General features: G+C 55.4%; 2 protein-coding genes across 5 annotated transcripts in view; one reads left to right on the top strand and one right to left on the bottom strand.

Moving 5' to 3' along the window:
* Positions 1–4,699: 4,699 nt before the first annotated feature.
* C18H16orf89 (chromosome 18 C16orf89 homolog) lies at positions 4,700–15,726 on the bottom strand. Of its 2 annotated transcripts, none has more exons than XM_047533260.1 (8): positions 15,407–15,726; positions 13,816–13,965; positions 11,996–12,126; positions 10,924–11,041; positions 9,297–9,432; positions 8,241–8,345; positions 7,135–7,218; positions 4,700–5,063 (listed from the first exon to the last, which is right to left on the bottom strand). In XM_047533260.1, exons 1-8 carry the CDS (start codon positions 15,612–15,614, stop codon positions 5,045–5,047), a joined length of 951 nt encoding a protein of 316 aa, XP_047389216.1. In that variant the 5' UTR covers positions 15,615–15,726; the 3' UTR covers positions 4,700–5,044. The 2 variants fall into 2 exon arrangements, with proteins under 2 accessions (XP_047389216.1, XP_047389215.1); XM_047533259.1 differs by having other exon boundaries at positions 11,976–12,126; positions 15,407–15,724.
* The window catches only part of Alg1 (ALG1 chitobiosyldiphosphodolichol beta-mannosyltransferase), an 11,784-nt gene continuing 3,787 nt past the window's right edge, over positions 14,976–22,972 (top strand). The window contains exons 1-10 of one of the 3 annotated variants that reach the window (XM_047533257.1): positions 14,976–15,639; positions 15,894–16,050; positions 18,404–18,481; positions 18,587–18,690; positions 19,730–19,878; positions 20,622–20,711; positions 21,003–21,113; positions 21,748–21,869; positions 21,983–22,021; positions 22,283–22,342. In XM_047533257.1, the coding sequence (XP_047389213.1) occupies positions 16,035–16,050; positions 18,404–18,481; positions 18,587–18,690; positions 19,730–19,878; positions 20,622–20,711; positions 21,003–21,113; positions 21,748–21,869; positions 21,983–22,021; positions 22,283–22,342 (769 nt within the window). In that variant the 5' untranslated portion in view covers positions 14,976–15,639; positions 15,894–16,034. Of the gene's footprint in view, positions 15,640–15,893; positions 16,051–17,412; positions 17,644–18,403; positions 18,482–18,586; positions 18,691–19,729; positions 19,879–20,621; positions 20,712–21,002; positions 21,114–21,747; positions 21,870–21,982; positions 22,022–22,282; positions 22,343–22,972 lie in introns of those variants that run through there. The other 2 variants (XM_047533256.1, XM_047533258.1) reach the window with 2 other exon arrangements.

Here is a 22,972-nt window from a genome sequence, read left to right as displayed (position 1 = left end):
TAGGCTCACAAGTTTGAGGCCAACCTCAGCAACTTGGCAAGACCCTGTCTCAAAAAAATCAAAAGTACTGGGGAGGTGGCTCAGTGGTAAAACACCCCTGTGTTCTGTCCCCACCCTGGGTTCACTCCCCAGCAACCCTCCCCACTGAAAAAATTGAAAAGAAAAGGAAAAATGTGAAAATGCTGCTGGAAGTCACTCTGATGTGTAGAACAGTACCTTCCAGGCTGAACCTGTCCCTTTGTGTTTCATCTTGCAAAGCACTAGTTTGCCGTAAGCTACTTCATTTTGAGCCAAAGTCAGATGACTCCACACCTTTTTTGTACAAGTAAACAACCCCATCTTCCCGGTACAACCACAAGGCACAAATTGACAGATAACATCTCTGTGCCAACTTTCCCAACTAAATCAAGGAGTGCCTGGACACTTGGGCATCCCAGAGAGTATCAGGAACACCAGACAAGCTGAGCAGCCCCTCACTAAGACCCCTAAAAGGTGGACACCCCAGGACTGAACACAGTAACCTTTGACCCTGTCACCTGGTCACTGCTCATGAGACTTGCCTGGGAAGAATGGCCACAGTGATGAACTTCTGATTTCTTGTCCCCTTCAGGCTTCAGCAGAGCATTCTCCTGCCTCTGATGATCACATGTGCCCTGCTCCAAGTTGACTCTCTGAAACGGAAACTGCCATCTGTCAGGACCCTGGGCTTTGCAGAGCTGCTTTGTTAAAACCCTTATCTGACCATCTACGTTCATCTCTGCTCTGTGCTCAGCATCCTGTCACCCTGTGGCTGCCTTAACCCTTTCTTATGTTTCCGTGACCTATTTATAGGTCGTCGTGTGAAGTATGACTTGAATGTTATACATATTAGAAATTAAGATTGGAACAGAAGAACTGGTATTCGTCCAGTTTATGATGACCAGGTGACCCATGAGTATTCAATGAACTGCCACTGGACACACCTGTGAATTTATTGTTATTCAATAAATTCTTTTTTTTTTTTTGGTGCTGGGGATTGAACCCACGGCCTTGTGCTTGCAAGGCAAAGCACTCTACCAACTGAGCTATCTCCCCAGCCCCAATAAATTCTGACATTGTGGAAAGACACAAACGCGTTTTGCCTGGTTAATGGCATAGCTAGCTCACCACAGGTGATGAGAACAGAGGGTCAAAGCAGCCCAGGACCTTCCTCCTGGGCCCTTCTGAGTGAACCCTTGGAGATGGCCCTGGGTGCCAGAGCCAGCTTATTTTTGTAGCATGAGCTTGAAGTTTTCCTTGAGAGGCTGCCTTCTCCAGGACTCATCCCAGCACAGTGTCCAGGGTTAGACAGTGTGGGTGCCAGTGCCATGCGTGGGCATCCCAGGGGCCCTGCAAGCCTAGTTGGCCTTTGGTTCCCCAGAACTGTGGCCCATGCCAGCCCCTTCTGTCCACAGTACCGTCAGGGCCAGACCGCTCTGTGGGCCACTGTCATTGTGATCCAGTGTGTGATGGGGGTCTGGACGCCAGAACCTCCATGTAAGACCTTATTTGAATATTGGAACTTTGCAGACATAATTAGTTAAGATGAGGTCACACTGGGATGGAATGACACCAGTCTGATTGGTGTTCTCATGAGAAGAGAAGAGACCGAGATACACAGAAAAAGGCCACATGAAGACATGGGACATGGGCAGAGGCTGGAGTGCAGCGGCAAGCCTAGCAAGGCCACCCCTCTCCCCCACTCCCCTAAGCCCACCGAGCGAGCTCCTGGAAGGATTGTGTGTGTGTGTGTGTGTGTGTGTGTGTGTGCGCGTGTGCGCGTGCATGCCTGGAATTGAACTCAGGGGCACTGAGCAACATTATTTATTGAAACAGGTTTCTAAATTGTTGAGACTGGCCTTGAATTTGTGCTCCTCCTGCCTCAGCCTCCTGAGCTGCTGGGATTAAAGGCATGTGTCACCCCATCTGGCTAGCTTCAGTCATTTTATTTATTTGTTTATTTATTTATTTTTGGTACCAGGGATTGAACCCAGGGGTGCTTAACCACCAAGCCACATCCCCAGCCTTTTAAAAAATTTTTATTAGAGACAGGGTCTCTCTGAGTTGCTTAGGGCCTCACTAAGTTGCTGAGGCTCTGTTTGAACTCTGGGTCCTCCTGCCTCAGCCTCCCAAGTCGCTGGGATTTCAGGTGTGTACCGCGGCACCGGGCAGTATCAGCCATTTTAAGAAAGGCCAGACTGTGAACAAATCAGAAGGGGGACTCCGCTTTGCAACGGGCGTGAGTTGCAGGGGCCTAGTTGCTGAGAACAGGAACAGCTCCGATGCTCGTTGAGTTTGCTGGCTGCGGTAGGGAAGGACCGCCATAGCCTGTGTGGCTTAGCAGGGGCCTTGTGTGGCCTCGGAGTCCTGGAGGCTAGAAGTCAGAGTCGGAGGTGTTGGCAGCGTTAGTTCCTCCTGAGGGCTGGGGAGGATCCTTTCCATCCTGTCTCCAGGATACTGACGCTCCTTGGCTTGCATTCCTGCCTCTTTGCCAAGCTTCGCCTGATCTCTGCATTTTTTTAAAGTATATTTTTCTCTAGTTTTAGATGGACTCAACACTTTATATTATTTGTTTTTAGGTGGTGCTGAGGATTGAACCCAGCGCCTCACACGTGCTAGGCAAGTGCTCTACCACTGAGCCACGACCCCAGCCCTCTGCCTGCTCCTTGTGTGGCTTTCTCTGTGTGTGCACATCTGTGTCCAAACTCCCCCCTTTCATATGTTCACTGGTTGTACTGAATCAGGGGTCACCTACTCCAGTGTGACCTCATCTAGTTTAACTAAGAACAGTTAAACTAAGTCCCACTTTGCAGACCTGAGGGTCCGGACTTCAGCACATGAATGTGAAAGGAAAACTGAGCAGCCCGTAGCAGGCACCAAGGTTCCTTCACGGAGTGCGAGCAGGTGTGAAGGAGAAGGATGCACAGTGACCAAGCCCACTGCCCCAGGGCTGGGCGGGGGTGTTCTGTCTCTGCCACATCATATCCAGGCCTGGGGACACTGCCGTTCTCCACCTTGGTGCACACCAGTGTCCACGGGAACCTGACAAACACGCACAGCCCAGGTCCTTCCTGGCTGGCCCCAGAGGGCCCAGGAATCCGCATGTGATTCTAACAGAGGTGGCCACAGACCACACACTGAGGGACTCTGGTGGGGAGGGGTGGTGGCCCGCAGGACGACCACATTCAGAACACAGGACAGGAAGCCTCGGATCTGCATGGTGTCAAAGGCTCACACCGTCCCCCCGTGGTGAGAGGATGCCTCTGCCTATGTCTGTGCCCTTTTCAGCACCAGTGGTGACAATGGTAGCCCAAGGGGAAGCGGTCATTTGGGGGGGCGTGTCTCAGGCGGTTTCTGTCTGAGGCATTAGGGTTCCATTTTCCTGAAGGTGACTCGTAAGCACAGGCTTCCTGCCCTGTTTGGTAACCAGTCGCCTGAAATGTGGCAGTCAGGCCCGGGACTAGTCCATCCCCCGTTCAGGAAGGACAGGGTGGCGTGGCTGCCCCTGGTCGTGTATGTGCAGCTGACTTCTGGCAAGGTCGTGTGCTGTCTTGGTAAAGCTCTGTGTGTGAGGTGCCAAGTGGGTGTTCCATCCTGGCTTCTGGTTCCCCAAGAAAACAAGCCAAACTTGTCAGCACAATCCAGGAGCAGAATCCTCGGGCCTGACAGCTTAAGCGCCATCATGGGAAAGCACCCAGGGGGCAGCAGGGGAGGCTCAAGCAGAGGCAGACCTCGGGGAGGAGAGGTTCAGGAGCCTGTCCCCTGCCGCCTCCACCGGCTGAGCTGGGCTCTGCCAGAGCGGGGCACTTCAGTCCACACACTCCAGGGACCTGGCTATCACAAAGGATGGCCAGCAGCAGGATGACACACGTAAGGCCTTCCGGCATGACAGGGCTGTTGGCCGGTTCCCACCCTGGAGTCTAGGTGCCCCCTGTTCTGTGCACCGCCCATCACAGCTGCACAGACAGCAGCTGGGCCGAGGTCCCTGAGGCCTGCTCTCAACTGCTCAGCCAGTGTCTGAGCTCTGGCCAGTGATGGTGCTGAGTGGGGGGAATAATTCGGGGCTGGGAATGAGAGCCTGAGGAGCAGCTGTCCCTTCCCGTGCCTCAGGAGGAGTCCCGGTCGTGTGACGTTAGATAGCACCTTGTGCAGCAGGTAATGGCTGGCGCGTGGTATGGGCTGTGTCTGCTATCAGTCTTCTGCACATGTAATCTCCGCAGCACTGTGGGGAGTGTCTCAATGTCACCAAGGAGGAAACTGAGTCACAGAGAAGTTCGTGACTTTCTCAACCACAGAGAGAGCTGGGTTTGAAGCCAGGCAGCCAGGGCACAAAGCCCCATTGCTGACCACTGCTGATGTTTGCTGACATGATGATGTGACATTGTGACCCTGCTTAGTCCCCCTGCCACACGGTTCCACACATGCCCCCCGCCCTTCTGCAGTGTTATGACGTGGCATGAAGCCCTCACTAGATGCTCACTCCGTTGGATTTCCCAGCCTCCAGAACCGTAGAACAAATACACTCCTGTGGTTTATAAATCACCAGTCTGTGGTTTTCTGTCACAGTAGCAGAAAGGAGAATGAAACAGTGAGTCCGTTCCTAGAAAGTGTGTTGAGGGGAACTGGACCCTAGAAACAGAGACCGAGAGGTTGTCGGAGGCTCAGAACGACAAGACTCGGCTCCTGATTATGCTCGAAATGTATTCATCTGCTCATGCCTGGACCCCTCCCAGCCTGCATTCCCTGACCCTGCTCATGAAGGGCTTCCAAACACCCCGAGCCGGTGACGCAGGTTCCTTGCCGGTCGGTTTCCTCAGCTGCCTCCTCCTCAGGGTGTGGCCTGGGCCCCCAGGACCTGAGGAAGGACTGAAGGGGCCTGTTCCTCTTCTGGGAAGCAGGTGGGGAGCGTCCCTCTCAGTCGCCGCTTGGTGGTGACTGTGTGGACAGATGCAGCTCTCCCTTTGCTGGGGGGTATTCCGCCAGGACATAGAGGAAGCCCCCCAGGGCTGCCACCGCCATGGCTGTGTTATGGCAGGAGCAGCCATCTGCAGGGAGAGGCCCTGGTGAGTGCCCAGCAGTGGCAGCCCCGGCCCTTTCCTCAGGACACCTGGCACGAGCGCTGCTCAGGTGTCACTCAGCCCTCTGCCGGATGCTGTGCGGGCGCTTCGGCACCCTGCTCAGCCCACTGTGCTGGGCAGGCACCCGTTCACCCGCTGCTGACTGCCAATGACTCCTGCAATGACCAGGGTCACCTCATCTGGGAGCTGTGCCCCTCCAGCTGGCCTAAGAGTACGGGAAGCGAATCCTGCTGGCTTGTCTTGGGGAAGACTCTGCAGGTTGGGACAGGAGCCTCCTCCCCAGCCCAGCATGGGGTCTGACCTGAGGCCGCACACTGGTCCAGAGAGACCTCCTTTTTGGTAGCAGGGACTGAACCCAGGGGTGCCTTACCACTGAGCCATACCCCCAGCCCTTTGTAGTTTTTATTTTGAAATAAGCTCTCCCTAAGTTGCTTAGAGCCTTGCTCAGTTGCTGAGGTGGCCTTGAACTTTTGATCCATCCTCCTGCCTCAGCCTCCTGAGCCCCCGGGACTGCAGGCGTGGCCTGCGTGAAGGATGAGCATGCCACTCCTGGTCCTTTCCTAGGCTGCTGGTCTACCTGGGGGCCCCAGGAAAGGTCTCAGGCTTCGGGATTTCTACTGCTCTCTTCCTGGCCCTCAGGACAGTGCCAGGTCAGGCTGTCGGTCTCTGGGAACAGGCAGCTGTCTGGGGAGGGACCACAGAGGCAGCAGCCCCAGTGTCCTGTGTCAGGCCTGGCCACACAGTGGCCTTGGAGAACCTCTCTCTTCCCCTGCACGACTTTTGCGGTGACCACAAAAGGGGCTCATTGGATTTGCATGTCCCCTCCTCCCTTGTCTGCCTGTGGGAAGATGCTGAGGGCACGTCCGGGTTGATGGAGAGGCGTCTGGCGGCTGGAATCACTTACCAAGGACCGTCGGATGCCAAGCTGAGGGCTGACTATTCACCTCCCTCCTGATTCTGCCTCACAAGATTTGTACGTTTTTTGGGGGTGGTACTGGGGATTGAACTCAGGGCACTTGACCACTGAGCCACATCCCTGGCCCTATTTTGTATTTTATTTAGAGACAGAGTCTCACTGACTTGCTTAGTGCCTCACTGTTGCTGAGGCTGGCTTTGAACTTGTGATCCTCCTGCCTCAGCCTCCCAAGCAGCTGGGATCATGGGCGTGCACCACCATGCCCAGCAAATTTGCAGTTATTTGCTTTTTATTAATGAAAATTGAAACCAAAGCCCTCTTCCTATCCCCCCTGCCTGCCTCTCTCCCTTTCTTGGACATTACTCTTGTCTTTTTCCCTTGCACACACTCTACTCTCAGTTTTCTGGACACTGTGGGGCACAGTCTTGTCACAGCAGGATGCTCGTGGGAGACAGGGCACTGTTCCTCATGGCCCTGGACAGAAGGCCTGTTGCCAGGCTCCATGGCCACCAGGCCTGTCTGGTCACTTGTCCACTGGCTCTCAGGTCCCTCTCTGCCTTTCCTTGCTCCAGCCCCAGCACATAGACCCCTGCAAACTACCCTCCTAGGCTGCCTGGGCTTCTGGCTAGATTTGTGTGGGAGAAGTGCTGGCGGATGAGGGGAGAAGCCCAAGCATCTCTCTGCTCCTGGTCACTCTGCGTGCAGCCCCCAGCAGGCTCTGCTCCCCTAGCTTCCTCCCACCGTCCCACCGGCTCCTGCAGTGGCTAACCTCTGGGCGCCTCTTCTCTGTTCTCAGTTCCTCCAGCACCTCTGAGATGTGTCCCCTAAGTTGAACCCCCTGTTGAGGTGGCTGGCGCAGGTTCTAGTCTGCTGAGCAGGCTGACTGAGGGGGTGCCTCTGTGATCATCAGCAGGCTGTGGACGCCCCTCATGTTTCTCTAACTGGACTCAGTATCTCTGAACTCCCCACTTCCCAAAAGGTGATGGTCAGCGATGCCTACCCTTCCCTTTGCCTCCTGGACATGGTGACCCTGGGGCCCAGGGCCCTCAGTGTGCAGGCAGAAGAGAATGAGTGCTCAGCCTCGGGCTCCTGGGTACCAAGGCCCCGTGGGTACCTCGTTACCTGTAAATTGTTTCTCTCGCCGCTTCACTCTCAGAACATGCTGCTGGTGCGCAGGGGCTTTGGGGTGGCCCTCCTTCCTGGCAGCTGGAAGAGTGAGAGGTGAACTTTCAAGACAGAGTTTTATACATTGCTGAGTAAGCTTCATCCCCTCCAAACAGCTCCAGCTGCTCAGATCTTCTCTGGAATTCTGAGGCTATTCTAGAAGCTTCTTCCTGCACCTGTCTGCAGATCCTTTCACTTGGCCTAAATCTGTCCTCGACTGATGATTTCTCAATTTCTCAAATTGTAGTTCCCAAATAATCCCTGTGGAAACACGATGTGCTTGTGAAACACAAGTTCCTGACCCACCTTGACCTGCTCAATGTGCCGGTCTGGGGACTGGAAACTCTTCAGTCCATTGATTCCGTTTTAAAAACCCACTCCACTCCCTCATTTCAAAAGCCTTTGCTTCTTTGGGAATCCCAAGCTTCTCAGGAGGACACCAGCATTTCCTGGGAGCCTGCCCACAGGCTGGGAGGCTCGGCGTGGGTCACATCTGTCCCCTTACACTCGGGAAGGTGGCTGATGATCTCATTAATTTACAGAGGAGGAAATCCTTAGGGCAAAGTGACTTACTCCAAAGATGGGGGTGGGGGGCTGGAAGGGGCGCCCCGGGCTCTTGGCCTCTGATGTATGCCGCCTCCCCCCAGGAGCTTTCTCTGCCTGCGCTGCCTGCAGAACATTCCCGGAGTTCTCTTTCTCAGCCCCTCTCCTTCACAGTCCCCTTGAGAACTGGTCATTGGATGTTCAGGCAGTTTCTGCCTCATTCTCTCAGGCCCGGATGTCCCCCAGAGCCTAGAGCATCGGGCACACTAGTAGGTGCTCAGTAAACACTGGTTAAATGATTGGTGTTGTTGATGCGGGTACAAGGGACTACACCTCCAACAAAACTGCCTCACAACCTGCAAAACTTTGGCTTCCAAAGCTCCAAGTCCATTTCCGCCTGTGTGTGAGCGCCCATGCCCGCGTGGGCACGCTACGACCTCTCTCGGTGCCCCGACACCAACGCATCCTTTCCCGCCTGATCTGGAAATGCAGCCTGTCCCCAGGGCAGCCGTGCAGCTCACCAGGCTTCCCGAAGCATCCCTCCTGAGGCTTCTGCCAGCTGAGAATGGCCTCCAGCCACTGGAGCTTGTAGAAGTCGGAGAAGCCACTGATTCCACAGAACATGACTGGAAGCAAACAGGGACCTCTGCAGGCCTGTCCCCTGAGGCCCAGCTCCTCCCCCTCTCCAGGGCCACCACAGGGCCTTCTGCCTTCTCCCGCCTGGGGAGGAGAGCCAGGAGGTGTGCATGCCACACAGGAGCTGGAAGGAGGCAGCTGGAGACTCCCCCTCAGGGGCTCCCAGACCTGTGTCCTGCTACCACTTAGGGCCTTGACCACAGGACTGTTCAGTGCCAGGGAGGGATGTGGACAACCAAGCAAGGAGCGGCCACCCAGGGCCTCCCTTTCTACCTCGTCTCTAAGGCTTTGGGGGTCTGTATTTTTCCCCTCCTCTCCCTCTCCCCCTCCCTCTCCTTCTCTCTCTCTCCCTCTGTCCCTCCTCTCTTTATTTTACTGGGGATTGAACCCAGGGGTGCTTTACCACTGGGATACATCCCCAGCCCTTTTTTAAAATTTTGAGACCAGGTTTCACTAATTTGCTTGTGGCCTTGCTAAATTGCTGAGGTCAACCTGAAATGTGATCCTTCTGCCTCAGTCTCCTGAGTCACTGGGATTATAGGCATGCACTACTGGGCCTGGCTTAGTGAGCTCCGTCACTGGGTCAGCCTTTGGGGGAAGTGGTCATACAGTGACAGGTCCATATAAGATGTTCAATTACATCTGAGTTTCTGATAAACAATGAATACCTTTTTAGTGTAAGTATATCCCATGTGATATTTAGGATACACTTATACACTTACACCAAAATTTATCCATTGCTTATTTGAAGTGCATATTTAACCAAGCACTCTGTACTTTAACTTGCTTAACCTGGCAACCCTACTCCTGTGTGCGTGTGTGTGCATGCATGTGTGTGTGTGTGCGTGCATGTGTGTGTGCGTGCGTGCGTGTGTATGTGTGAGAGAGACCACCCGGGAACACCCCGCTGCTTTATCCCGAGGGCAGAGGGCCAGGCGCACTGTTTTCCATGAAGAGGTCCCGGGTGGGGTAGGCGTATCCGATGGCCTCGGCTCTCTGGTTCAGGTCCATCATGTTGGCACAGAAGACCCTGATGTAGTGCTGACCCTGGCCGAACAGTCCCTTCGTGCATCCTTGCTGGGGACAGACACCGGGGGACAGGGAACACACGCACATTTAACGTGCAGTTCTGGGATGGTCTTGGGAGCTGCGTCTGGGGCAGGACTTCTCCTTCCACCACTTTTCTTCTCCACCCACACACTCAGCTTGCTCCACTGCTGGAGGTCCAAAAGAGCTGGGCCAGAGCCTGGCTCTGCCTCAAGGTCTTCAGAAAGGAAGAGGCCTCAGGGGCTGCACTAGAGGGGCTCCGGCTTGAGTGGACAACACCCTAGAAGGTGCTCTGCAAATGCTCCATTGTGCTGTAATCAGGGACTAACCCCAGGGTGGCTTCTGTGCTACTCAAAAAGTGGGCCCTGGATCTGGCTGGTCGCTATCCCACGCAGGAAGAGAAGAACGGGATTGAGAACAGGCTTTAGAAACTTTGGTAGCAATGGTCAGAGTAACCTGACCTGTCCAATCTAATAACATATTGATCTGTAACAGCTTGCACAGAGATATTAATTTAAAAAGCCCCATCAAACAAAGGACTTCTGGTCACTAATGTTTTTGGAATAGATATCATCAGCTCTAATTTTCCATATCAATGTATCTTGAACCCAGGGCTTCACATGTTAAGCACACACACTACCACTGAGTCCTGTCCCTGGGCCCTTAAAGAAACACATACTTTTAACATTTTTATAATTATTATTATTACCATGTGAGGTTTGGAAGGATGTCGGGTGTGGAAGAGGTGGAGCAGGCTTTGATCCCCAGGACCCCAAGGAGAGAAGCCCCCGAGTCCTGACCCAGAACATGTTTGTCCCCAGCTCCATAGGCCACAGGGGGCGCTGTGCATCCAGGAGGCCTGAGACACCAGCGAAGCTGGTGTGGGTTGCTGGGCGTCTTTTCCCTGAAGCCTTGGGGTACACGCTCTGAATCTGCCCCTCTTTTTCTCCAAGTTCAACTGTTTTGAAAAATGAGGCTAAAACAAACGAATCTAAAAGCCTCTCAAGTGGTTCCTTGGAGTCATTTTATCATAGAAATTGTCGAGACATTTCCAGGGTGGGACATACCAGACCAAGATGGAGGACATGCTTAGGCTTCCGCGTCTCCCTACCCTCCTCTCCCAAACCCCCTCCCTCTGGCCATGGTTAAGGACGCGCACTGCCACTCACTAGGGGCCTGGCGGGTCTCTCCTGCAAGGACAGTCCTCCTCCTTTCCATTCATTTGTCCTTTGCCGAGTTCTTCCTTCTGCCTCCTCTATTTTATTCTCTTTTGCTTTGCTTTTCTGTCCTCGGATCCAGCCTAGCATGCAAACCTGTCTCTCTAGCCAGGCCAACAGCGTCCCCAGTCCATCCCCACCCATGACTATTTAATCAGCTCAGCAAAGGAGCTGACTCTCACCTCTCCCTCCTGAGGACTGAGGCACAAGTCCAAAAAGCCACTTAACTTCCTGGCATGTGGCAGACGCTGCTACCTGCCACCAGCCCTTCCTATCCTCCCTCCTCTCCCCCTCAGACACTCACCATTCTGGCCCAGAGGAAGAACAGCAGCTGGTGGGACAGCTTGTAGCCTGAGCAGTTGGGTTGGGTCATGAGTGTCCCGCAGAAGTCTGAGATCCCGCAGGGCTGGCTGCTGTTGGTCCTGGGGGAGAGCAGCCGTGGCTGTTAAGGGTGCTGCTCCACTGTAACCCAGGTCTGCCCTGGTTGATGCCCCAGCTTATTATATGAACCCTTCGTAGGCTCCAGGTGGGACACAAGGGTTGCCAAATAAAATACAGGTGTCCAGGGTCTTGATTTCCTTTGATATTGGTGAGAGGAGTTTGGGAGCTACCAGGCTGAGACTTCTATGGCTCTGTGGGGTCCCCAAATGACATCTTTCCCATCACGGCCCTAAACAATGGACTCTCGAATCTAGACAGCTTGGAGGCCTGGGCCCTACAGGTTCATTCACCCTATGACAAGCCTGCCTTATAAAAAAGAGGTAACAAGGGAGGGGCTCTCCTTGGAGCGCTGCTCCTGGGCGGACCCAGCTGTGGCCTGGCCCAACTCCTTTCTGAAGGATGCTGAGCGGAGAGGGGGCGCTTGCTGCCCATTCTGCTCTGGGACCCTGTACTGGGGGGCTGCCCTGGCCCTTGCTCCAGTTCCCTCACCCCCACCGCAGCAGAATAAAATGGCTAGTGAGCTTAGGCTCGGTCCTGCCTTCCCAGACCCGCAGCTCCTTGGGGAGACAGAGGTGCTGGGAGCCCCGGTAGGCCGTGAGCAGTGCGCGGGGCAGGGTCGGCCTGGAGGGTAGGGGTGAGTGAGGGAGGCCGGCCGGGCGGGCGGAGCAAAAGTTTTGCAGCGGGCCGTGCCTTTGAGCCTGAAAAGAGGCCCCTAGGTTGGGCCTGGGGGCCTGGGGACCCGGGGCCTGGCAGAGCCGCAGGAGCTGCCCGAGGCTCTGTCCCGGGGCAGTGGGACTCGGGGAAACTTCGGGTCGGGGAGGAGTTCCCACGCGCTGCGGGGCCGCCTTGGAGGAGCTGCGCGTGCTTCTTCATGAATTCCCCGGGTGCAGCCGGGGTGCGGGAGCGCGGGCCCACCCGGTCCCCAGCAGCTGCACCAGGCACGCGTCGCTGCTTTCCTCCGAGAACGAGTCCGCGGGCTCCAGCGCCGGGTAGACCAGCGAGGCGTCGGTGTGCGTCCAGGTGCGCGGCAGCTTCCAAAACCCGGGCTGCAGGCTGGGCCGGAACTCTGGCGGAGGGGAGAGGTGGGAGGGGCGGAGCCACCAGCGCGGCCACCCGGGCCACCCCGCGCGCCGGCCGGCGAACTGGGCGGCCCTGGGCCCGCCTGCTCCGCCCGGGTTTGAATCTCACAGAGCTCCTTTCCTTCAACAAAACCAAAGAACTCTCTCTCTCTCTCTCTCTCTCTCTCTCTCTCTCTCTCTCTCTCTCTCTCTCTCTCTCTCTCACACACACACACACACACACACACACACACACACACAGATACAAGGCCCCCAAGACATGTTTTCCCTAGACGATGGGTGCAGCATTGGAAGGGTTTTGACTGACACCACCGCGTCCCACTGCAGCTTGAGACACGCTGGAGGAGCTAGCAGGCTCCTGATTCGGTCGCACGGTGCAGCCCCGGGTCTAGGAAGACAGGCTGGGCCGGTGTTAGGCACCGGGTCCCCTACCTCGCTTTCTTCCGCTGTAAAATGGCGACTTCTGAGGGGTGTGTGCATAAGGGTGTGTGCAAGAGGATGGGGCCTCGGCTGCAGGGGGGCCGGGAAGGCTAGGTCTCCTGCAGCTGGGCTGCCCTTCCAGAATGAGGAGTGCAGTGGCTCATGACCCCCATCACCCTGGCAAGTGATCTGAGCTGTGAGGGTGGAGAGGGGAGGGATCCTGGTGAGGTACTGGTTTTACAAGTGCCCCCCCCCAACTTTTTTTGGGGGGTCCTGAGGATGGAACCCAAGGATGCTTTTACTACTGAGCTACATCCCCAGACTTTTAAAATTTTTTATTTTGAGGCAGGGTCTTGGTAAGTTGCTTAGGGACTTGCTAAGTTGCTGAGGCTGGCCTTGAAGCCTTCATCCTCCTGCCTCGGCCTCCCAAGCTGCTGGGGTGGCAGGAGTGAGTCACCACGATCACTCCCTTGTTGAAGACACATAAGAAAGCATAGAACCGGTGCAGGCAGATCTGACTGCTGCCACTTGCCCCAAAGTAACCAAAACCCTCATTTAAGTGCATTCACATGCTGAAGGACATGTCAGGGTGGGGGAGACCTGACACAATTTTAGACACATTTTTGACTGTGTGCAAACTGATGCAGGTACAAGGAGAGGTTGCACATAGTTTTGAGAACATTAACTTCTAGCCCCAAGATGTACAATATACAACACCTACTCTGCCTACAGGGCAGTGAGTAAGTCTTACTAACCCACTTTTTGTTAGCTGTGTTTGGTTTCTATCCTGCCTGGGCTAAAGGACCCACTGAGTTGGTGACAGAACAACTCAGGCCAGGCTGTAGGATGGGTCCCTCTGTAAGAGTCTGATGTGGAGACAGTGCTCGGTATTACAAGGCAGAAGACAGGTGCTAGCACAACACTAAGGTTTGCACAGCAGAGGGGCAACCTGCCTTTTAGAAGTTCCACCCTGCGGGACAGGCCCGAGCAGACCCGCCCCCCTGGTCTAGGATGAAGGCCCACTGGGTCTGCACTGACCCTGTGTCTGTCCTGCCTGTCTGTGTGGGTGGGAGAGGGCCCTGGATCCAAGTCAGGGATGACTGAGACACTCCCAGTTCTGCACGCAGCTTGGTGGGCAAAAAGGGGCGGTGGCAGGACCTCCCAACCCTGTCTCACGCCAGAAGGAGCCCACACAGGGGTACTGCGCGGACACCCCAGCACCGCCTTCCTGAAGCCATGGGCCGCCCCTGCTTTACCTCTAAGGTATGTGGGGTCACTCAGCTTGAGGTAGAAGATGGATCTGCGTAGGAGAGCCTCCAGCCGGTCAGCCAGCTTCCTGGTGCGCAGGCTCAGTGGCCGCAGCAGGGGGTCGGGTGTCCACCTCTCCTCTACTCCTCGAAGCTGCACTGTGAGGGAGCAGAGGGGATCACCGTGCATCCCACCCACCCCGCGGGCTGCGCTACAGCTGAGCTGAGCCCCCTGCTTTCTGCGCTTGGAGCCTGGGGCAGGGGAGCACTAGCCCCTGAATGGTGAAGCAGGGGCTGATCTGAGTGATGGGTGGGGTCCAAGGGATAGGAGGTTCTTGTGGCCAGGAGCCTGGTCTCTGAGGCCTAGGTTCAAGTCCTGATGGAATATTTTTGCATCGGGTAACTAGAAATAGTCATTCGATTTCTCTCTTTTTTGCTTTTCTCATATGTAAAATGGGGACAGTGACAGTTATTACTTCTGGGTGGGGGGGAGGTGGTAAGAATTAAATGGTCTCATGGAGAGAGGCTTTAGCACTACCCAGTGCAAAGGAAGCACTTAGGAACATTTAGTCGTTAGTATTAACTTAGGAGACTTGAGTCTGTTGCCCACAGGGAAAACCAGGAGGAGCTCAGGGCTGGGGGGCAGCTGGAGGGACCCTTTGCTTTTAGGGTTAGTGTCGGCTCATCTACCACATAAGACATTCTCGTGGGTCCCTAAAAATTCTGTGGGCCCTCCGAACTGTGCCTGCTGTGCTTAATGGGGAAGCTGGACCTGCGGGGTCAAGATTATTATTGATTTCTATAGGAATTTGAGGCAGGGCTGGGGTCAGATGAAGGAGACCCTGGGTATGTTTCTTTCCTGGCCGGGAGGGGAGGGGGACAGGGCCTTGGGTGTCCTGGGGTCCGACCTGCTGAGTGGGGGGGGGGCTTCGAGGAGGCCCACTGCCCGGGCTCCACCTCCTGCCCTGGAGCCTGCACAGGCAGAGAGCTGCACCCTAAGAGGGAGGGGACTGGGCGCTGCCTCAATGCTGGCTGCCACCAAGCCCTTTGCCACTTTGGTCAGGGTGGCCTGCAGGAAGGAGCTTGCTGCAACGGATACGTGTGTCCCTGCCGGCCTTGGCCTGTCTCCAACCCTCTCCTTAAGGATTCAGATCTCTCAAAACTGAACAAACACGCGGCTGTTTTCTCAGGACCTTCAGGTGGCTTTGGCTGGAAGTGGAGGAAGCTGAGCAGAACGCTGAGCATTCCTGTTCTGCCTCATGTAAGGGGAGTGGCCCTCTTGCTCAAAGGACTTTCTCTGCACCCCGTATTCATGGCAGGTCAGGAAGGGCTGTCGAATGGATCATTTCCTTCTGAGGATATAATTCCAAATCTTTGCTCATGTTGCCTTTAAATCCTTCCTCCTTCTAAAAGACTTGATAACAGCGAGCTGAGCCCCAACACCAGGAAAAGCAGGTCCCCACCCCTCCCCTTTCCTTACAGCCCAAGCAGGCTACTCTCAGGTCCAGAGGTCGCCCGGCCCCAGGGGTCAGAGCAGGGCAGGTGACCAGGCTGAGAAGTGGTTTCCCGGTGACGGTTGCGGGGGTGGGGGCGCACGCACCTTCTAGCACCTGGAAGCCCACCACGCCGTCCAGGTTGATTCCAGGCAGCCTCTCCTCCAGGAACAAGGTGGCTCTCTCCAGTGCAGACAGGATCAGGCCCACGAGGGTGGCCTTGCCCTCTGCGGTGTCCGGCCTGGGCAGTGAGGAGGGCTGCAGTGGTGGTGAAGCCAGCAGCAGCAGCAGGAGCAGCAGCCCTGGCCTCGCCATTGTGGCACCAGGCACCCCCACCCAGGTAGCTCACACGCCCTCCTCCCGCCTCCTGCTCCACCGCCTTCCCCTGCAGACCAGTAGACAAGTGGCCGGGCAGGACTGATCTGCAGCCTGGGGTGGCCTGGGGGTGGGCGGGGCAGCCCCTGGAGAGCGGGTGCTTCTGGTTCTCCCTGCCCCCGATCCTCCAGCCCACAGGTTAGGTCTTTGATCGAGCAACAGCAAAGGCATCTCAGAAATCAAAAGCCCTGCAAAGCAAAATTTGTTTGTTTTAAAAAGTCTGGAAGGAGTTCGTGGGAGGGCACATCCTACTCCGAAAGCACCCTCAGGGGCCACCCTGCGAGGAAAGTAGAATTCCAGCTACAAAGGCGGCCACACCGGCACTTCAAATCGTTCTCATCGCCATGTTAAAAAAGCAAAATGCAGCAAGAAGCAGGTAAATTAACTTCAACGATCTATCTCGTTTAAGTCAATAACTCTAACATATTATCATTTCAATATGCAATCAATATAAAAATGGTTGACAGCGTTTTTCTGGTACTGAATCTTTGCAATCTGGAATTTTTAGCTCTGGGACACTGGGTGCCACATCTGCACAGGCCATGCTGTCCTAGGGTTACTGCCCAGGTTCTAGGGTGCTGTCTGTTGGACTGGAGGCAGGAGGCTCTGCAGGTCTGAGGCGACTCTGTGGGTGGGCACAGGTGGCTTCACCAGCGTGCTGTCAGTGTTTCTCAGCAAGAGGATGGTTTTCTGAGCAAAAAAGCTATCGCATGGACATGATAAACCACTGTGGTTACTTTGGGAGGGTGAGTAGAGAAATTCCCTTTTTGCTAGGGAGATTTAAAAGTCATTATGGATTTTACTGCCTTTTTGTACTTTCCCCCTCTCTTTATATTTGGAATGTTTTGTTGAAGTACTACATACATCCTGACAAATAAGGAGATACATTTTCTGCTTGATGAACTTTCCCAATTGGAACACACAAGGCCTCCTGGCCCCCAGTTCCTTTCGCTCACTCTCCTGACTTCTAACAGCAAAGACAGGTTCCTTTCTCAATATTACTTTACTTTATGAGATTCCTCCAAATTCTTTTTTTTTTTTTTTTTTTGAGGGGTACCCGGGATTGAACTCAGGGGCACTCGACCACTGAGCCACATCCCCAGTCCTATTTTGTATTTTATTTAGAGACAGGGTCTCACTGAGTTGCTTAGCGCCTCGCTTTTGCTGAGGCTGGCTTTGAACTTGTGATCCTCCTGCCTCAGCCTCCCAAGCCACTGGGATTATAGGCATGCGCCACCACGCCCGGCTCCTCCAAATTCTTGTCTTCTTCTTCCCTCTCCAGTACTGGATTGAACCCAGGAGTGCTCCACCACTGAGCTACATCCCCAGCCCCCCACTTTTTAAAGACAGGGCCTCGCTAAGTTGCTGAGGCTGGCCTGGAACTTGCATCCTCCTGTCTCAGCTCCCCAGTGGCTGGGATTAGAAGTGTACACCACTGCGCCTGGCTTCTCACAGTATTTTGAAATTTTCCTAGAACACTGAAAAAAAGTTCCTAAACCCCTATAAGGAAAGTTTTACTTTGAAAGGGGAGACAGAGTCCGGGGAACCGCACAGGTGTTCACAGGTCACTAACTCTCTGCCCCTAGGGACTCCTCCGCGGCGCCCCGCCCCGCCCCTTCGAGCCCCGCCCCTTCGAGCCCCGCCCCTTCGAGCCCCGCCCCTTCGAGCCCCGCCCCTTCGAGCCCCGCGCCTTCGCGAAGCCCCTGAGCAGAGCGTGCCTGGCCACGGGATCCGTCACGTGACCGCCGCTTGGCGGCCAAGATGGCGGCGTCCAGCGTGGCCTTCCTGGCGCTGTGTCTGCTGCTGCCGCTGCTGCTTCTGAGCGGGTGGAAGCGCAGGCGGCGGGGGCGCGCCGCCCAGCACGTGGTCATCGTGGTACTGGGCGACGTGGGCCGCAGCCCCCGCATGCAGTACCACGCGCTGTCCTTGGCCAGACGCGGCTTCGCGGTGACCTTCTTGGGGTTCTGCAGTGAGTGTCCCGGGCCCGGAAGGGAGGCTGCTCTCTCGGCCTGTGCCCCTCGGCCCTGAGGGGGGCCGAGGCGGGAGCCGCGTTTTTGTCTCTGCCCCCTTGAGCAGCCCTCAGAGACTGGAGGAGTTCGGTTCCTGTTTGCCATATGTTACGACTGTGCTAAGCGACTCTGACGCAGGGTCTGATTCTCCTAGTGAAGTGGAAAAGAGTGGGACTGGAACCCGGGCGCGTGTCACTCCAGTTTCTGTGACATCTGCGTGCAGCTGCCCTGTCCAGCTGTGTCCGAGCGGACAGGCAACACGTTTATTCCCCATCCCTTAGGGCAGGACTCTGCAGACTAGGGATGTTCATTTGCTCCCCAGCTCCCCTTCCCCAACAGTGTGCAGGGGTGTCTGCCCCTTCACTTTGTTCCATGTAAATGATTCCAGAGGTTGGCTCCACTCCATCTCACCGGACAGTGGAAACAGCACTACTGACTTTGGTCTCTGTGAGAGTGCTGGTGGAGTGGGACTTCCTAGGCATGTCCTTGCGGTGGGAAGATTTGCCCACCAGCAAGCCTAGATCGGTTTAATTGAGTACTTACTATGTGCCAGGAATGGTATTAAGTAAAGGTGGATAAGATTTGAGCCTTCCCACTGACCATTCTGGTGGAATCTGGATGGGAATTGGCTTCATTCTCTGGCTACTGAGGAAGAGAGGGGTTTTGAAAAGTTCTTTAAATAAGATTGGTGCATCCAGTAAAGGGGACAGTCTCTTTCAGATTCCAAACCCCACGATGAGGTCTTGCAGAACGACAGAATTCAGATTGTGAAGCTGATGGAACTTCAGAGTCTCACAGGTAGGATGCGGTCACCTCCAGGTTCCTCTGAATGGGTGGGAGTTGGTGGGGTAGCCTGCAGATCAGAAGCTCCTTCAGTAGTGAGAGGTATTTTCTGACTTACAGTTGGGCCCCCAGTTCTCCGGTACGGAGTCAAAGTTGTCTTTCAGGCAGTGTACTTGCTGTGGAAGTTGCTATGGAGGGAACCAGCAGCCTATATCTTTCTTCAGGTATGTATCAGTGCTTGCCTTCCTCTGTGAGAAAAACTGTTAACAGTTTACTTTCTAGTCTTTTAAAAATGCACAAATTGGGCTGGGGTTGTAGCTCAGTGTTAGAGTGTTTGCTAAGCATCGACAAGATGCTGGGTTCGATTCGCAGCACCAAACACAAAAAATATGCACAGATTGTTAAATCAATTGCATATTTGTGGGTGCGTAAACTTCATAAAACCATGAGCAGGACACTGAGTAGGAGCCTGTAGCATGTGTCTGTTATTTCTGGTACCCAGCCATGCTGTGTTTCTGGTCATAACAGATAGCGTCTTACATTGCACTTACTGCTTATCTAAGTGTTTTACTCGTACTGTCTCCTTATTCCTCTCAAGAACTCTAAGCAGTGGATTCTTGTGTCACATCCCTAGAGATGAGGAAACCTAGACTCAGAGTTGCTGTAAGTAGACCACTGTCACACAGATAGGAAGTAGTGGAGCAGGACTTGAACAGAGATGGTCAGTTTGGTTCTAGAGTTAAACTTTTAACTTATTTCCTTCACCAGTTTCTAAAGCCCAGAAGTACCTTCTGTTTGTGGGCTGCACTCACTTCCAATCTGTGATGAACTGCAAGCTATTCAGGGTCATCTTGAGGGCCATCTGGATTCTTCTGATTTTTTTGCCTTTACACATAGTATGGCTAGTGCATAGTGAGCACTCACCTGTGACTCCGTGCCGTTTCAACCAAAGAATTGCTTGTTCAAAGTTGATATGCTTTTAAGATGCTGTGGTATGATCCTGGCTGGGTCCTTTATTTCATGCCAATGGGGTGTCTCTCCTCCATGTTGGACTTCTTCAGAGTTTGCATTCTGATAGGAGAAAAAGGCATCTCTTTGTTCCAGTTTTTTTTGTCCTTGAAAAGCTTGGATTTTTTCAAGTTTGCTGGTTCTGTTTCATTGGTGGTGGAGAGCTGCTCCCTGGTTGTCAAGAATTGTGAAGCTCACCGACACTTTGCCATGAGTGTCTGGGTTTCCTCCTCTGCATCCGCTTCTCTTTCCTAGAACCCCCCAGGCCTGCCTAGCATCGCCGTCTGCTGGTTTGTGGGCTGCCTTTGTGGGAGCAAACTGGTCATTGACTGGCACAACTATGGCTACTCCATCATGGGCCTGGTGCACGGCCCCAAGCACCCCCTCGTTCTGCTGGCCAAGTGGTGAGAGTCTGGGTGGGGGTGTGAATGCTTCCCCAGACTCCATTAGGGTGAGTGGGATGAAGGCTGGGGCAGCAGGTTGAACCTGGAGTGGGGAGAACCCTTGGTCCTACTCAAGCCCCAGTGTGATGGCCACCTTGGTGTGTCCTTCTGGCCTCAGGCTGAGCTCTTACGTATCTTATCCCTCTCGGTTTCCGCCATGTCTCAGTGGAGGCGCCTGGCGGTCACTGTCCTTTTACAAGTCAGGGAGGCCGGGCTGTAGAGACGATGCCTTCTTGCTGGGCGGTCCCACTCCAGAGCTTACTCTGGTGGTCCTGAGTAATCTTGAATTGCCGCTCCCCTTTCCAGCCCTTTCCTGTGTCCAGGGCTCTGTCTTGGTCTGGAGCCCGCGTGTCTTTCATGCCTGGTGCTCCTTAACTCCTTAGTGCGCTCTGAGAGCAGGCTGCAGCCCCGCAGCAGTAGCATGGGGTGTGAGATGCAGTCACGTTAAATTTCTCCATCTTTGCACAAGAGACTGGATCTCCGCAGCGGCAGGGTATGTGGCTTCCTTTCAAGTGACTTCCTTTCAGCTACAGTGACAGCACTTAAGGAAGCTGTGAAGATGTCACGGCACGGTGAGCTCAGGTTTGGGAGCCCCTGCTCCGCAGCTGTTTCTCCATGAAGGGGTCAGGTCAGGTGGACACTGGTATCTGAACCCGGCCCAGGACGCCCCTGCTGAACCCTCTCACCCCGATATGTCCCTGCAGGTACGAGAGGTTCTTTGGGCGCCTGTCCCACCTGAACCTGTGTGTGACCAACGCCATGCGGGAAGATCTGGCTGAGAATTGGCACATCAAGTACGGAGGGCCTGGGACGCCTTCCAGTCTGAGGGTGGTGTGGGTCCAGGATTGCAGCGTCCGCCGTGTCACGTGGGAGAGGCATTGTCAAGAACCCTGGGCCCGGGAAACGGTGGTGGGAAGCTGACCGAGGTGGTGGGGGTGGTGTTCAGAGCATCTGTGTGCTTCCCGAGTGGTCCTAAAGCTGCTCACCACAGAGACCTGAATCCCCAAGCACCCTTATTTCTGTGGGTCCTTCTGGGTCCTCTGTTCCTTAGCCTTCCTCTGCCACGCCCCTTCATATCATTGCAGGGCTGTGACAGTCTACGACAAGCCAGCCTCTTTCTTTAAGGAGACGCCCCTGGACCTACAACACGAGCTCTTCGTGAAGCTGGGCCGCACCTACTCTCCGTTCAGGGCCTGGTGTGTCTGTCTTCTGTGTCCTCCCTTACTCTTGCTGCTGTCCCCGCCTCTCTCCTGTCTCCTCCTGCAGGCCTAATCCAGCGGTTGGGGAACGGAGGCAGTGACCTGCTTCCTGTTTCTGTAAACTGAGTTTTACTGGCACACAGCCCCCTGCTCACCTGGGCATTGTCTGTAGCTGCGTGTGAGCATGCGGCAGGGTTGGTGGGTTTTGCACCAGGGAGTTTTGGGCCCACAAAGCCTGAAGTATCCACCCTCTGGCTCTTTAGGAGTGATCTACTACCTTCCCCTCCTTCCCGTGGGTTCCTGTGCCTGTGAGGGGTCTGCGGCCTGTGTGTCCTCTGGGTGTCCCACAGAGCCAAGGAGGGGACCTGTGTAGCTCTCAACATGTCCTGTCTGCCCCTCAGTCTGGCATGGCAGCTGGGGTGGCAGAGCATCCTTGTAATGATGAGGACGGGTGGAGCTGTGAGCCCGGGGCCAGCCCTGGTGGCCTGTTTTCTGGTGACCTCAGCAGCCAGCGATGGTTCCGCGGGGTCACCTGGGTGCCAGCCTTTGGGGGCTTGTGGTGCTTGCTGTGGGGTGGCTGTCCGACCCCTGTCCTGTCCTGCAGTGTCTCACCACTCGCTCTGTCCTGCAGCTCAGAGCCCTCGGGCCCTGCCACGGAGAGGTCGGCCTTCACTGAGAGGGATACTCGCAGCGGGGAGGTGACACGTCTTTGCGGGCGGCCGGCGCTGCTGGTCAGCAGCACGAGCTGGACAGGTCTGCCTGACTGGGGCCTGGGTTCCGTCCCACCCTGGGAGCAGGCGGGGGCGGCTCACGAGTGGGGAGCCGGGTGTCTGGACAGACCTGCGACACGCGATCTCTCCTTGCAGAGGACGAGGACTTCTCCATCTTGCTGGCAGCTTTGGAAAGTAGGTGTGCAGCTGCGACAGCAGCCCTGGGCTTGTCGGGCTGCGCAGCGGGACCCACTCAGCTGGCCTGTTCCTGCCCCCAGGGACAGTGGGGAGGGGGACTTGGGCAGCTGTTTGTCCCCTTCTGGGTGATGCAGTGACCAGGCCCAGGTCTCGGGCTGGTGGCCTCATCGAGGGAGAAACCCCTCCTCCTGCTTCCCACCCCTATTCCCCCCACTCATATAAAGGAACGCCAGTTAGCGTTTATTTTTTTAAATCCAGAGTTTGAACAGCAGGCATTTGACGGAGACAGCCTTCCTTCTCTGGTCTGTGTGATAACAGGTACCGCCCGGGGCCCTCGTCACCTGGGGATGGAGGGGGCAGGGTACGCAGCCCTCCTGAACACCTCTCACGGGGCGTCTGCTCAGGCCTCACCCCGGCGCTCGGGCAGGTTTTCTACATCTGCCTCACAGGGGAGGCGGGCCCAGTGGGCCTGAGCGCAGGTGTGCATCTAGATTTGACCTTGGGTAGCACAGCCTCAGACGTTCTGAGCTTTAGGCTTTTCGGGGTCTTTCTAGCATCTTTGTAGTTCTGAAACCCAAGTGCCCTCGCTGCAGCATAGAGCTGCTCCAGTCACGCGGCAAAACAAGCACGCCCACGGCCGGAGGGGCCCTGCAGGGCTGGAGCAGCGCCCCCAGCCTGCTCCCGCCCTCCCTCTGGCCCTGACTCCCAGGGGCCCCGGGGACCCACCGCGCATGCAGTGCTGCCTGGGGACCCTGGTGGGGCGGGGGAGCCCCCATGTCCCTGCACTTGGCCCGCCGGCTGGCAGTCCAGTGTTCATCTTGGCTGCATTTGCAGCCTGAGGCTGGCTGGCCCTAAGTTGCAGGGCTGCGCCTTGGTGATCAGGGCACATGTCCCGTGGGGACGTGGGGTGCTGCAGCCTTTGGAAGAGGTCCGTTAGGACCTGACGGG

This window comes from Sciurus carolinensis, chromosome 18 (genome assembly GCF_902686445.1).
Source record: "Sciurus carolinensis chromosome 18, mSciCar1.2, whole genome shotgun sequence".
Lineage (NCBI taxonomy): Eukaryota > Metazoa > Chordata > Mammalia > Rodentia > Sciuridae > Sciurus > Sciurus carolinensis.
Note: the sequence above shows the minus strand (reverse complement) of the source record. Positions and strands in the feature narration are given on the sequence as shown.